This window comes from Blastomyces gilchristii (genome assembly GCF_000003855.2).
Source record: "Blastomyces gilchristii SLH14081 genomic scaffold supercont1.23, whole genome shotgun sequence".
Lineage (NCBI taxonomy): Eukaryota > Fungi > Ascomycota > Eurotiomycetes > Onygenales > Ajellomycetaceae > Blastomyces > Blastomyces gilchristii.
Window position 1 is genome coordinate 385,857 of NW_003101659.1, and position 14,337 is coordinate 400,193.

General features: G+C 47.1%; 5 protein-coding genes across 5 annotated transcripts; 3 read left to right on the forward strand and 2 right to left on the reverse strand.

Annotated features, from left to right (window-relative positions):
* Positions 1-1,531: 1,531 nt before the first annotated feature.
* On the forward strand, positions 1,532-4,414 carry BDBG_08338 (uncharacterized protein). Its single transcript, XM_002621261.2, has 2 exons — positions 1,532-2,009; positions 2,156-4,414. Exons 1-2 carry the CDS (start codon positions 1,724-1,726, stop codon positions 3,301-3,303), a joined length of 1,434 nt encoding a protein of 477 aa, XP_002621307.1. The 5' UTR covers positions 1,532-1,723; the 3' UTR covers positions 3,304-4,414.
* A 109-nt stretch (positions 4,415-4,523) lies between these two features.
* Positions 4,524-5,624, forward strand: BDBG_08339 (SET domain-containing protein 5; the record flags this gene model as incomplete). Its single annotated transcript, XM_002621262.2, has 1 exon — positions 4,524-5,624. The coding sequence occupies one exon, from the start codon at positions 4,524-4,526 to the stop codon at positions 5,613-5,615; it is 1,092 nt and encodes a 363-aa protein (XP_002621308.1). The 3' UTR covers positions 5,616-5,624.
* Positions 5,625-6,933: 1,309 nt separating this feature from the next.
* Positions 6,934-7,521, forward strand: BDBG_08341 (uncharacterized protein; the record flags this gene model as incomplete). Its single annotated transcript, XM_031723515.1, has 1 exon — positions 6,934-7,521. One exon carries the CDS (start codon positions 6,934-6,936, stop codon positions 7,519-7,521), a length of 588 nt encoding a protein of 195 aa, XP_031580694.1.
* A 2,038-nt stretch (positions 7,522-9,559) lies between these two features.
* BDBG_08342 (uncharacterized protein) lies at positions 9,560-10,015 on the reverse strand (the record flags this gene model as incomplete). The annotated part of the gene is made up of 2 exons (XM_031723516.1): positions 9,560-9,833; positions 9,948-10,015. 2 exons carry the CDS (start codon positions 10,013-10,015, stop codon positions 9,560-9,562), a joined length of 342 nt encoding a protein of 113 aa, XP_031580695.1.
* An 832-nt stretch (positions 10,016-10,847) lies between these two features.
* BDBG_08343 (sugar transporter) lies at positions 10,848-14,123 on the reverse strand. The gene is made up of 4 exons (XM_031723517.1): positions 12,843-14,123; positions 12,499-12,699; positions 12,016-12,393; positions 10,848-11,933 (listed from the first exon to the last, which is right to left on the reverse strand). Exons 1-4 carry the CDS (start codon positions 13,133-13,135, stop codon positions 11,207-11,209), a joined length of 1,599 nt encoding a protein of 532 aa, XP_031580696.1. The 5' UTR covers positions 13,136-14,123; the 3' UTR covers positions 10,848-11,206.
* Positions 14,124-14,337: the final 214 nt, after the last annotated feature.

Genomic DNA, 14,337 nt, shown 5'->3' on the forward strand with positions numbered 1-14,337 from the left:
CGTCCTGCTTGGTCTAAACAGCGCAAAGCTTATATGGTTCAGTTTTAACCTTTTCGCCGAATCAGCAACCAAAGTGCCGTGCCCCCCCCAGCCGTAGTTGGACTCGGACAGCGATGAGACGTGTGTGTTGCCGAACGAGGCGCGGGGAAACGGGTAGATCTCGTATCAAACACTCAAAGCCCCAATCCAGAAGAACGACAGAGGAGATCTAGATAAATAAACACATCCCAGTGATTCAATGCGTTTGTCTGGCTGGGACTGGAGGCAGGAAGAGGAGGTCTGCGGGGGAACCTTGGAACATCCGGGGAAGGTCTAAGTTACTCGTAAATAACTAAATAACTTTGGCCGGCTTGGCATGTTACATAGTTGCTTTAGTTCCAAGGTTGGTTTCGGCCATTCAAGTGACGATTTATATGTATGTACATATATATACTCCGTACATTCGGAGTATATTGGGACCAGGTTTCATCATCATGTGTTGCTTGGTTACTTCCCTTCTAAAATGGAGTACATGTACATGTTCCATACATACATACATCCATCCCATCATGGATGCTTCTTAAACCAGTTTCCTGGAGGGTGTGGGTGAACTTTGTGCATAATAAGATGAAACCTTGCTGCACATATAATGAATACAAGTATATATAGGGTCATTCTGACTATTATACTTGTAGAGGCACAACATATGTAGCCTACCTTGAAGTTGATCAGACGAGATGGATCGGCATAATTGGTAGTTACTGTACACATACATTTTATAGCAGTCGATAAGCCGCCATTCCCTAATCAATCCCACCCTCTCTGCCTACACCACTATTACTATTACTAGGATTAAGATGAGATAGAATGCCAACTTTATTTTACACAGAGCACATGTGCAGCTCGTTGAGGGTGTTTTATAGCGTATCTTTTGAAGACTTTTGGATGAGTACTACAAGCCCTGAATAGAAAATATAGCTTGGTCCTTGATCATTCTTTAACCAGAAACGATAAAACCAACTATGACAAGTCAAAGGCATGAGAAGCACATTGGTCTGTTGATCCATTGATATTGTTTTGGTGCTTTCTTGTCAGGTAACTAAGTGAGTTTTCATAATCAGGAGTATTTTTTCAAATTGCACTTTAGTAGGAGAGTTCTTAAAGAGAGAAGCTGATGTAATTGAAAAGACATCCAAGAACATATTGTTTTGTTTGAGTATAATAAGTTAACTACCTTTCATGCTATAAACAATCTAGTAACAACCTGCTTTGATGTTGTACAACTTGAATGAGTTTGTTCTACCTTGAAACCCCTCATGCAATTATTATTTTTTATTCCTTATGGTCTGCAGGCTACATTCAGGCTTGACTAATGAGTCTAAAAAATGGGACATGTTCGGCAATCTGACTATAATGCTCCGTAGATGACTCTATGAGCTGCCTTAGAACATCTTTATTGTTGATTAGAGGTGAGGATGCAGCGGGGAGTTAAATATGTGGGCGCTAAAATAGTTTGTTTGAGCCCCATTATTTATCAAAGCAACGGCTAAACTGCAACCTCATTTTCAAGAATGCCTATACAATAACTAGTTACGCTGCCCATAACTAGCCCAGGGGATTAAAGCCACAATGTGTGACCATATCCGTAGTTAGGAGTGGAGCGTGTCAAACATCCCCAACTTTCCCCTAACCATACTACAGATATATTGCGGTCAAGGAGTTCTTCGGGGGTGGTTTTGCAACTATGGATCGTGCCAGCACTCGCCAGATTCGGTCTGCCTGTGACCGGTGCCACTCGCAGAAGCTTCGATGCGAGAGACAGCAAGGCGGCCACAGCTGTTTGAGATGCTCTCGGACTGAGGCCCCGTGTGTCTACAGCGTACGGCAGCCGAGGACTGTATTTCGACCGCCCCGCCCTCGTTCAAAAAGGCGAAGAACACAGGATCGTGTTGAGGATGGAGATGGCAGCCGGGAACTAAATATGAACACTCAACTCGAGAACCCCTTTGGCAGTGCGGTTGCTGAAGAGAGTAAGTGTGCATTCACAATTTCTTGTCCTACACTGAACAATTAAATACTTCCATGCAAAACTGTTCCTACCGCAATGCTATTCTAGCTGTGTGCGCCTACGTTCTTTATTACCGTTTTAGAGCAAGCTAATAGATAATATTACCAGCGCCCGATGGCACATACCCGGCAGCTTTCGACCCTACATTTGGCCAATGGCCTGAAACTCTCCAGTTGCCTCAAGACATATCAGTTCCAGTGTGTGATCAGTTGTCACTTCCGGACTTCAGCAACAGTTTTGTTGAACCCATCCTGCCCATCCCTAGCCAAACTTTGACAGACAGGAGTCAGGCCATACCTCGCATTCTGGAGGATAGACCAAGCGTGACGCTTCAGCACGTTCGAAAGTTGGCAGATTTAAATGTAAAGCTGTGTGAGCATGTCGCAAAAATGCCACTTGTCTCTGCTAACCTATCCGAGGTACAAATCTTGGTTGCCAACCGCATTTTTGAGATTGACGAAACCTTTGGTCTCATCCAAACCTTGCTAGATGTCACAAGTGACATTTATTCGCATAGTATCTTGCCATCCGAAAAACGACCTCCCGCAGAAGGGATCTTGCCAACCCCCTCGTCATCGTCTTTATTTTCTCACAACAACCAAAAGGATCAACCATCCGCCGCCACGAGCCCATCAGCAGGCACCAGCCCAGATAGCTACGTTCCAGATCGAGCCACCTTTCTCCTCATATTGTCCTGCTACGATCGCGTGATGGACATCTGCCAGTGTCTTTTTATTCATATCGAATGCTGCATCAAAAACCTCGCTACACCCATGGGAACTGAAGCACAGGTTGCGCAGTTACCAGAACTCAGAATCGGATCCTACAAACCCCCCATTTCGTCCGCGGTTGCCATGAAAATGTTCCTCTTCCATACCATGGCACGTCAACTTCTCGTGCAGCTGCGGACCGTTTTGGGGGCACACGAGTCCAAAACCACCGCCACCACCACCACTGCAGCCGGGAGAGAGGGGCAGGAACGAGAACGGGGCATGAATGTTCTTAGAGACGGGACAGACGGATATTGTACGCGGCCGTTCGGGGACGACAGCTACCGAGGTCGGCACGCCGATATTCCACAAGGCTACTACTGCTATACGAATGCAGAAGCTACACCACGTATTGACCTTGTAGACAAGAGTCGCCATGATATATTGACTCGCGCCTGTGGGATATCTGAACAGGTTACCAGTATAGGGAAATTGCTGATGGATATGTCAATCCCCAGTCAGATATTTCGCCCTGATCAATTGTGAGAATAAGGGCTGGACTGTAATCGCCAACCATGCAATTCCAATTCTGCAACATGGAGGACGGAACTTGCCCATGATTCACGGTCTTTATCACGTAGATTTTAAGATTGGGGGGATGAAAAAACTGAAAAGCCGGCCTAAATCGGCACCACAACGCAGGGGATTCTCTAGCTAGGACCTAGAGCGACAATTGCCAGACAGACAGACACGAGATCATCGACACGCTTCCTGAACCCTTCAAAATCCCACTTAATCCACAGTGTAATTTGGCCACACTGATTGGAAGTAGCTCCGCGTCGTTTGTTCATTGCCATTCATTCCTCCATACAAAAACGACATCATCAAAATTGAGGACTTTTTAAAGCTTTTTCGGCTTTCTGCGTCTAGGTTCATAGTCGGTCCTTCGCCTCTTCAGTTAAGCATTCAACGCCTTGCTTTTCAGTATCGTGTAAAAAGGTTGCCCCTTGCGGCCAAATCAATCGTTCGTCACATGGGATCTCAAGCCCTTAACCTCATCCAAAGTTGGCGGCAAGATGTTGGTGATAGCAACGGATTCACGATAATAGCTTCAAGTGTATATAGCCTAGAGCTGGTAATCAACAGATATAAGCCCCACTGGCTTAGTGAGTCGGTGACATCATCGACGAACTTCAATATCGAAGTCGACAACAAAAAAAATGCATATGCCAGCACCAGTTCCTCCTACCGCGGAGTTTTACCAACACATTCCATGGAGGAGATCAAAGATTTACCTAGTATAAGATGAGAAAACGTGAAAATGCTCACAGTCACATTGCTTCCTAACCTCCCCACACGCAACACACATCTCGCTTTTGAGAACACAGAAAATATTTTATTTTGCCAATGCCAAGAACAATATAGAAGCAAGATGCTCACTTCCGATCTGCGGGCCACAAAAAACGTTTTTTTTTTTTTATCTCACACTTCAGATATATAAATTCCTCTTTTTCTATCGCTTTGTGCCCTTTGGATAATCTATTTGAAAAGACGTTCTGGCTTTTCTTCGTTAATATAAATCCCGCCGAAAAAATATAAATTTACCACATTAATTCCATAAAGGACATTTAACACCGGCCCCTTTTATGCATATAATAAACCCTGGGCCAGATTTTACATTTTAAATTTCTTGAGCAGAGAAAGGTATTTATTCCTTATCAGATCATACATTCTTTTACACTGAGAACACCCTTAAAAACGGGAGAATGGGGTTCAACGAAGGGTTCTCCTACGGAGAGCGACAGAAGGTGGTGGATGGGGTAACGAAATCCAAAACGGAAAACACGATCGGAACGATCCACGCAACAGGCGGCGATTTGCCTGTTAGTAATAATGAATTATACACCATCAAAGCCATACCCGGCAGGGGATTGGGTTGCTTCGCAACCTCAAAGATCCCAAAAGGCACACGGATAATAACCGAGGAACCCCTCTTCACCGTGCCCAGCATGGCGACGAATCTGCAATCCCTGGAAAAGGGCTTTCTCAAGGACCTCAAAGCCCTAAGTAAAGAGCAGCAGCATATGTTTTTCTCACTACACAATGCACACAAGGGTAAATGCAGTCCAGTGATCGGCACCATCAAGACGAATGCAATGCCGTTTGGCGCCAGGGGCGCAGAGGGCGCCATTTTCCCCCGCACAGCGCGCATTAATCACTCGTGCAAACCGAACTCCCAAAACACGTGGAACCGTAACTTGGAAAGACTTACCATCCACACATTTAAAGACATCGAGGCCGGCGAGGAGATCACCATCGCCTACGTCGACGGGACGGAATTGTTCGACGCGCGCCAGTCTTGTTTTGGAGAGGCGTTTGGCTTCAGATGTGCGTGCGAGGTCTGCGCCGTGCCGGCGGAAGAGTCGCGGGAGCGAGATGCGCGGCTGCAGGAGATTGCGCGCCTTGATAATGTTCTGGGCGACGGGCGGCGGTTGATGACCAAGCCGGATGCTTGCCTTCAGGACGCGTATACACTTTTCCGTATGCTTGTTGATGAGGGCATTGCTGGCTCGAGGATTGCGCGCGTGCACAATGATGCGCTGCAGATTTCGATTGCGCATAGTGACCAGGCGAGAGCGAAGGTGTTTGCGCAGCGGGCGTATGAGGGGCGGGTTCTGTTGGAAGGGGAAGATAGTCCTGAGACGATGAGGTTAAAAGCCATAGCGGAGAAGCCGTATAGTCATGGCTTGTTTGAGTCGACGAAAGAGTGGAAGCAATCTGTCGAGGCGATACCGAGGGATTTGAGTGAAGCAGATTTCGACGATTGGTTATGGAGGCAGAAGGGGTGGAAGTCTTAGAGGAGGCGGGTCTAAAATCTTTTTTATTTTTTATTTTATTTTTTATTTTTTATTTTTCTTCTTTTTTACGTTATTGAATGAATCCATTGGGAAATATAGAGGAGTTATTATGTATATATCATGATTGTTTATAGATTTTGCGCCCCTTTTTTAGACGGAAACAAAATTTACTTTGCTGTTTCTGGTAGTTACTGTAGAAAGTTTTTCTGGAAGGAAGGTGCCAAATCCGATTGATAAGATTGGCTTTGTATCAGATCACACTAGTCCCAAGTAATACTAGCTCTGTAAATGTGCTGAGTTAGCTTCTCTTTCAAATATTCAACCTCATCACAGTCGACGCAGTATGAGCGCATTTGGCTGCTCAAACGATATGCAGATATCGACATGCTGTTATCAAATTGGGCAATGGGATCTACTATATCACATCCCTTCTGATCATGTGGATGAATGGAAGCTGAGTGCCTTTCTGCGAACAATTCCTAATTTCGCGCTCCAAGACAAACGTGGCTCAATATAGTGTTTTTCGATGAATCATTTTCCAATTCCTCTTGCTATTATCAAGTTTCCGGAGACTATACCTCTATCATACAGCTGGGATTGCGTGATAACTTCAAACAAATGGCTATCAAAAATGCCGCCAGATTCCCAGATTCAAAACTCTACATCCCCTCTCAGGGCAGGGCGTAGGTGATTTGGACCTCTCCTCCAACTCAACATCAGACGCCACATCGTCTCGATGCCTCCATTTCCTATCCTCAAAGAATGCCACCGTTGTGTAATAAACAACTCCAACAAGCCCTGCAACCACCACATATGCTACTGTTCCCGCCCTGGTGTTATCCGCGAGCTGCACCAGGAGTCCCCCGTTGATCATTCCCAGAAGAATGAGGACCCGGCCATACCAAACGTGAAAACGAGTCCACAGCCCTGGTCGCTGCGTCCTCGTGAACTTGTGATGATTTACGAAGCCTATGAGCGGTTGCAGAAGTAGCAGAGCAATAATCGCCGTGCGGAGGATCGTGTGTGCCTTGGCATGAAGCTGTATGCACAGGAGTTTTATTTTGACCCCCAGAATCAGAAACACAAACAGAAAAAACATGAGATTGGAAGGGGGATCTGTTTTTGTCTGTCATTAATATATATATGTATACGGAATACATACCCTGTCTAATATTTTCCCCACACGGATCCCAATGGCAATCCGGCGATCGTGAGAACCTAGCCAATTAACTAACAAGCAGCGTGTATCCATACTCCCCATTTGATTTTGATCTTCTGTGTTCGCAAATAAGAGCCCCGAGTGGGAATATGATAACGAATGAAATGCTCATTACTAGACTGTGAGCTTTGGCGAATTGGGGCCCTAGATGCAGGTCCTGGAACATTACTACCCCCAGCGATGTCGATGCCATTAAATCATACCATTCGGTTGTATCCCGGGCCATACCGAGCCGGAAACGACTCTCTCTTTTCTTGTCATCCCTCGCCCTTTAGTTCGTCCGCAGTTGAGTTAGCTTTCTTGCACCCCTCGTCACATCAAATCGATTTTTGCTGGCAGGAATATTTAAACAACGTCGACAAGATAGAGAACGTGTTAAACGCACCTAACTCAGAAGAGATACCCCCAAAGGCCAAAAGTGGCAATACCAGCCTTGCCAATCGTCATTATGCGCTCGTATTTACGATCTACTTGTCTGCCATCCTTAGCATGCCACACGAGGACGTCGAGAGTTGTTACAATGCGCCCAAGACTGAGGTTCTGAGAACCTATCGCGCTGTCGCGGAGCTCGCTCTAGCAAGAGCGAATTTTCTGAGGACCGGAAACATTTTGATACCCTCCAGGCTATCATGGTATTTTTGTCCATTGGCATATTCATGGATGAAACAAAGTTCGCGTGGGCATTGACGGCATTGGCTAGGCGACTAGTCTGCTCCATGTCAGCAGAGCTCTCACCATTCGCCAAAGAAGTACATAGACGTCTTTGGAAGCAACTTTGGTATCTCGGTCGGAGGGCAGTCGAGGATCATGGGAGATTCCCAGTTCGTGCGAAGCGGTCGTGAACCCGGGACTTCTACTGAATATCAATGACTCCGATATTGATCCAAATATGGTAGAAGCTCCCCGTCAGCGCAACGGCTGGACAGAGATGTCATTCTACCTGATCCGCTTGGAAATTGCAAGAACAAGCAGCAAGCTCGACGCTGCAGCTTCTCAACCTCGGAAGAACGTAATCATAAAAGGGTGTTGGTCCAATATAAGATCTGGTTATTTGGCCCACTGAGATGATAGGCAACCTGTCCCCTAGCTTGCGAAGCATGTCGCCCACGTGCAAAATACAGAAATGTGGTTCAAATTTTACGGGCAGGAGTGTTTTACGGCAAGCTCATCGCCCCGGGCCCGGACCATCCGAGGCCAACTTTTCCTTCTTGCTATGGACATTTGATACTCCAAAACGCTTGAACGAGCCCCACACGCTGAGACCTGGAAATGGCTTCTCAAAGGATACCTACAGTTCTTGCCATTGGGGTCCCTTCTCACTGGATTGTGTCATCGAACGAGCCGCTGTGAACTAGTAGATCACGCTTGGAGTGACATCGAGGACGCTTTCAAGCGGTGGACAGATGCGGACAGGAATTCAAAAAAAAATGGAGAGATCCTTTGCCGGTCGATGGATAGAGCTAGAGTTACCAAGGGGCAGACGATATCATGGCCTTCGACAATGGACACGTCGTTGCAGACAGGATATTGACCTTCCCGGCACAATGATACGACAGCTACAGCAATTGGACACTCTCATAACGAATCCGCCTCGTCATTGATACCTTCCTTTCTTGCATGTTGACTGTCTGGGATATGAGACGCCGTCTTCAAGGTCTATTGATACCATTCCTTTGGATATTGAAGGCTACCCCAAGTTCATACAGCAGGCCGACATGAACTATGGGATGGAGATATAGCTTAGTTTGGCCCTTTATTATAGCATTTGTCGTGTTTAACCTGGATCCACGTCCCCAATAACCCGAGGTTAATCCAACCCCTTCGCTTGTCACTCTTGTCGGTTCGCAGACAAGAACAAGTATTCGGAACCTAGGCTATGGTGAATATGAACTATGTGGAGAAGGGAAGCAAAAATTTGTTGATGTCTCCTGGCTCAACTTCCAAAGATGATGTCAACACCACATGTCTCCACTTTTTGACTGCATGTATGGAGTGTATCGATAGCTCTATCAATAATCTCAGAACCGCACACCACATGCTCCCCCATATGAACCCAAACCGGATGAAGCTTCTTGTCAATAAACTCCCAAGCGCTCCAAAACATAAGGACCATGTCCCCCCCTCAGCGGATAAGGCCCTTCTGCACGCTTACTGCATGAGATTGTTGACGGCCACCGTGTTTTGGAACCAGGCGCCGCCGGGGCTGAACGGGAGAGGTGGAGGGCGGCAGCTTTGTGGGAGGGGGGCGGAGAGTTTGTTGGTTTGTACAACACTGTACGTCCCGTGATAACAAGCCGTTTCCGTATTCATTTCCTTAACTGTCATGATGCATAAACTATTCTCTGCAGTAGGACAGCGCGCGCACATACACGTAGTTTTTCTTCATGTCGAGAAGAACAAAAAAAATGAAGTCTAGAAACTTCGTAGCTCCTAGGCAGCGTGTACGCAGCCCAGCATCAGCCAAAATGTCACTCGCTGATCCATGCGTGTCTGCTCTCATCCAAATTCAGATCTCGATTTCAAGGAATATCAAACAAGTCCCTTTATAATTGACCGTTTCAAAGTTCTGGTATAACTAGTAAAAGAAAAACCTTTCCTCAAAATCAGAGTCCCTCATTCCCGCCTTTACTCTTTCGCAGATCTGTTTCAGAACCTCACACAGACTGCCTTCTTAAACCCACACACATTTCACCCCGTCCCTCCCTCTGGCCCCGTTCATCCCCGTTCACACCCCCCACTCCTTTGGCGACGAAGTCACCTTCCCGCCCCGCAACCCATAGCAAGCACCATCGCGACACGCACAGCCATCAATACTTTCAAAGCCACACACGCCCACCCCACCGCTTCCGGCGGGGCATATTTCGTCCTTGGTGAATTTGGCATGGGCAAGGGCGCAGACATCCGTGGCGCCACAGCAGTTGCCGTGCTTGACCATGACGCAGTCAGAATCGGTCATGCAGGCGTATCGGGCGTCTACTTTTCTGGCGCAGGTACCGTCACTAGGGGATTGAATTTTTTTGAAGCTGTGAGCTGATTGTGGATCGTGTTTGCTAAGAGAGGGAGGAGGGGTGGGTTTTGATTTTTTAAGAAAAGATGTACTGTACTTTGCATACCTTCCGGGTACAGCGATGGCATTGCTGAGAGCAGCCAAAGACAGGAGGAGTAATAAGGCAGGCTGCATTATTTTTCGGGGAGTTTTGCGTCTGGGGAAATCGGGTAGATTAAGATTGGTAGGTCGGTATATATATTCCTCTCACGGCACCACAGTGTAATCACCTCCTCTCCTATCCTGTAGATGGAGGCTGGAATTAAAATGTGTCAGGAGTATTTATATGTTGTTGGCATGGATTAAGCAGGTTCGTAGCTTTCTTTGTTGGCAGATACGGATGCATCCCAACATAATAATATATCGCCGGCTCAGCGTAATCCCCACGGAATAACATTGCGGCTGACGCAGGGAGGGCTGAAGACGCAGGTTGCTATTCGCCCTCCTGAAGCCCCTACGACAGACCATTTTCTTGTTTCAGCGTTCTAGACTCTCTCACATATCGGCCCTAGGTACGGAGTACTGTAGGCAAAATATGGAGAGTTGGCAATCCACGTTAAGCCGCCCGTAACTCTATTCAATCATGGGTGGGTTAAAACTTAAACGAGATGGACCGATTCTGCTCATTCAGTTCCATTTTCCTAAAAAGAGTACAGAGTACTCCGTGGGCTATAACTGGTTACAAGTTCCGATTTGAGAATCCTGATGAGAATGTGTAACTAGGTAAATAAGCTGAATGGTGCGTTCCAGAATTTCAATTAACTAACTACCAGACAAGAGAACCCTAATCCTCACGAGGCTTCCAGCGGCCATCTGAAGATCTTCAAGATAGATATTCCCTACGTACCATTGTTCAAAACGGTTGAGAGTCCGTTGCGAGATGAATTGAGCCCTTCTTTCTTTTTTGTTGTTTTCTAAGAATATCTTAAAAGTAGGCGCCTGCCATAAAAACAGCCAGGCTAAGAAGCGGGGAATAAAAATATATAGTGTCAGACTATTATACTTAACTAGTAAAGATAATAAAAGGTAGGTAAGTGGACAAAGGACTGAATTTTCACACTGTATTGCATTGAACTATTATCCCCGTTTCCAGCAAGCTTTATTATTTCCTTTTCGAAAAAAATTTCTAGGGATTTGAAAGTTTTAGGGGGTTCCCACAGCTACAAGCAAGTTCAAGGGGGGAGGGATATGAATGAATAGGCACTGTAATACAGCATGTGAGGGGAATAACAGATACATAGATCAAACGAACGAGAATGACAAAGGAGAGATATCGTCTGCGCGCCCTCGTTTATTTGTTAATCTCCATTAACTATCACCAGGAATCTAGACAGTTCCTTCCTTGGGACTTTCCTCGTGCTGGAAGTCGGTCGCAAGCTTCTCCTCATCCTTGACACCGGTCTTCTCAAGCAGCGCTGCACGGTGGAAGTCAACCCGTGTTTTCCAGGCGGGGGTGCCGATGTACTTGATGCCATTGGGATCAGTGAAGATCAGCTCAACCTCCTCGAGAGTCTTACCCGCCGTCTCGGGGAACATGAAAAAGACATGGACGAACATGGCTGCGCAGAAAACGGCGAAGATAATATAGGTCTTCCACTGGATACTGACAAAGGAAGGCGGAACGAAGTAGCCGAGCGCAAAGTTAAAAGCCCAATTGGAGGAGGTGGAGAGGGCAACAGCCTTTCCACGCACGCGTAGGGGGAATAGTTCTGGCGGATAAATCCAGGAAACAGGGCCCCATGTTGGAGCGAATGAAGCGACAAACAGATAGGAGCATGCGATGACAGCCTTGCTTGGGGGTCCACTGATCAGCCAGGATTCGGCTTCAACGGCTCTGTCTGCTGGAGCAGGATACCCGTAAGATGCAAGAAGTCCCGCGTTGGTAAAGAGCCAAACCATCATGAAGAAAGCGCCAACTAAGAGGGTGTTACGGCGACCCCAGCGGTCAACCCACAGGAGAGCGGGAATCGTCATTAGGACGTTGATCACGTATTGGATACTGCTCGAAACCATAAGGGTGTCCCCTGTGAGACCAGCCATTCCGAAGACATATCTAAGCAGGACACTTAGCTCATCAAATCCACCAGCAGTACTAAATAAAGCGAAAGTTGCAGCTATATAGGAGATCAACTCACGTGATATAATACATCATAACATTCATACCAGTCAACTGGCTCCAAATCTGGGTGAACACACCAACGTGAGTGCGGTTGATCATGTTCGGTTTGAGCAGCTCAAGATAAGTCACATCGGCATTTCGTCGTTCGAATTCGCACATCTCCTTGATCTCTTCGTATTCGCGTTGGACGAAGGGGGAGTTTGGGTCGCCTCTGCCGTGCACCAGGATCAACACAGCAAGGCAGTCCTCCCAGCGGTCCTTGCGAGCAAGCCAGCGTGGTGATTCAGGTAGAGGAATGAGGCCAAAGAAGAGCAAGACAGCTGGGATCATTTGCAGACCCCACGCGATCCGGAAACCAGCTGGCCCATCGACTTTGCTGCTTCCATAGGAGATGCTATATCCAGTTGTCAGTATTTTCGCGCATGGTAATCATAGGCGCGTAGAGCAGCACATGTAGATCACATACACTTGGTGGTATGTGGAGTGACATGAGACTTACTAGAACATAATCATAATCCCCCAAGTGATTGCCCATTGTTGCGCACCGATTAGACGGCCACGCTTGGAAGGAGGAGCCAGCTCTGCAATATAAACAGGGACCTGTGCGGAACAGATACCGACACTGAAGCCGTTGATGATGCGGCCAACAATCAACATACCAATATTCTGCGCTGCACAGGTGATGATAGAACCGATGATCCTGGTAGCAAGAAAAACTCTGGTTAGCTAACGATGGCCATACAGTTTTACACCCAAGGGCGTGTAAGTTAATTTGCGTCTAAATCGACGAGAAATATATATGCAAATAAGGAATGGTAGAAACGGGGACAATAAACAACACACCAGATAATTGCGCCAACCATGATGGACTTCTTGCGACCAAGGATATCAGACAAAAAGCCCGATACCAGCGCTCCCAGCCATGAGCCACCAGCCATGGAGGCCGTGATACCGCCTTGGACATCTGCCCTTGGGCCCTTGCATTTTGTCTCACCCGGTTCTGCCTGGTCGAAGTAGCAAAGGTAGTTTTGGGTGCCGATGATAGCAGACATGGACGAGATGTCGAAACCGAACAAGCCACCTCCAATCACCGCCACGGCGGCAATCAGGTAGATATTGCCAGCGAGAGAAGCCATGTTGTGTCGTGTTGTATTGTAATTTTCCTCCCCGTCTCTCGCTCTCTCTATCTCTCTCCCTGGAAAGGGATGATTTCTTCGGGTCTATTTCTTGTATATACCTCCCCCGAATCTGAGACGGCGATCGTGTTTCGAGTTGCAATCAATCGAGTGTCCGGGCACTTGAAGAAATATCGAACCACAGAAAGAAAAAAGAAAAGAAAAGAAAGCAGACCAAAGAGCTCGAACAAGCTCAGCTGAGAAGGGGGGGGGACAGCGGGTGTTTATATGACTGAATCAGTTCCAGCCGCAAACAAAAGGTGCGGGGGGCAACAGCAGCAAATGTGATCGCCGTGATGTGACACTCGCCAGCACAATACAAAGTATGTACACAAAAACAATGTACTGTGCTAACAAGGCATTCATGAGATAGAGAGTACCTAGGCAAGGCATACTCTGGGACATGCATCGGTACATGTTCTGCCAGTCGATATCTCTCTGTCCTCCTGTACCGATTTACACATGGCGGGAGTCAAGTATCTACGCTGAGTAGTTACAGCGTACTCGCTCCTCCACCAAATCCCTATCCAAAACACCCAACCAGGGATCCTTTCCCTTCTTTTTCCTTGAGTTAAGCTAGGATGGATCGTCTAGCCTATCTTATTTGGATCGACATCCCCTTAGGCTACTTACAGGTTAGCATCCAGCTGTTTTCTGACCACCGTGACTAGCGAGTTAGCGACTCCGCCAACGCGAACTAACATTGGCCCACGCAGGATCAAATTCTCCCTCCTTGAGTCCTTGTGAGAAAGACCCTTGCGAGCTAGTTTTCCCCATGTTTTCTCGCATGTGCCAAAAGTATCTCGGAGATAAGCGCCAAAAGGGATTCTTCATGTGCTCGGGTGGCCAGTCTCCGGCTTCTCTTTTTAACTGCTGCCCCCGCCACATGTGGATGGCTACAACGTTGCTACAACGGTAACTTCTATCTTCGTTTGATTTTGGACTGTGGAGAAATGCTGAGTGCTGTGTGCTGTGTGCTGTGTGCTGTGTGAATTGAATATGGTGTGTGTGTGGTTGTGTCTGCTGTATCTTGTTGCGACAACCTTCAGCCCATCCCGGAATTCTGGATGAAACAGCCAGGCTTTTTGAGGCTTTTCAACTTTCCTGACGTTGCTGCTCTGTGTTGCTTGTGGCTTAATTATCTTTATCCTCTTCCGTTTACT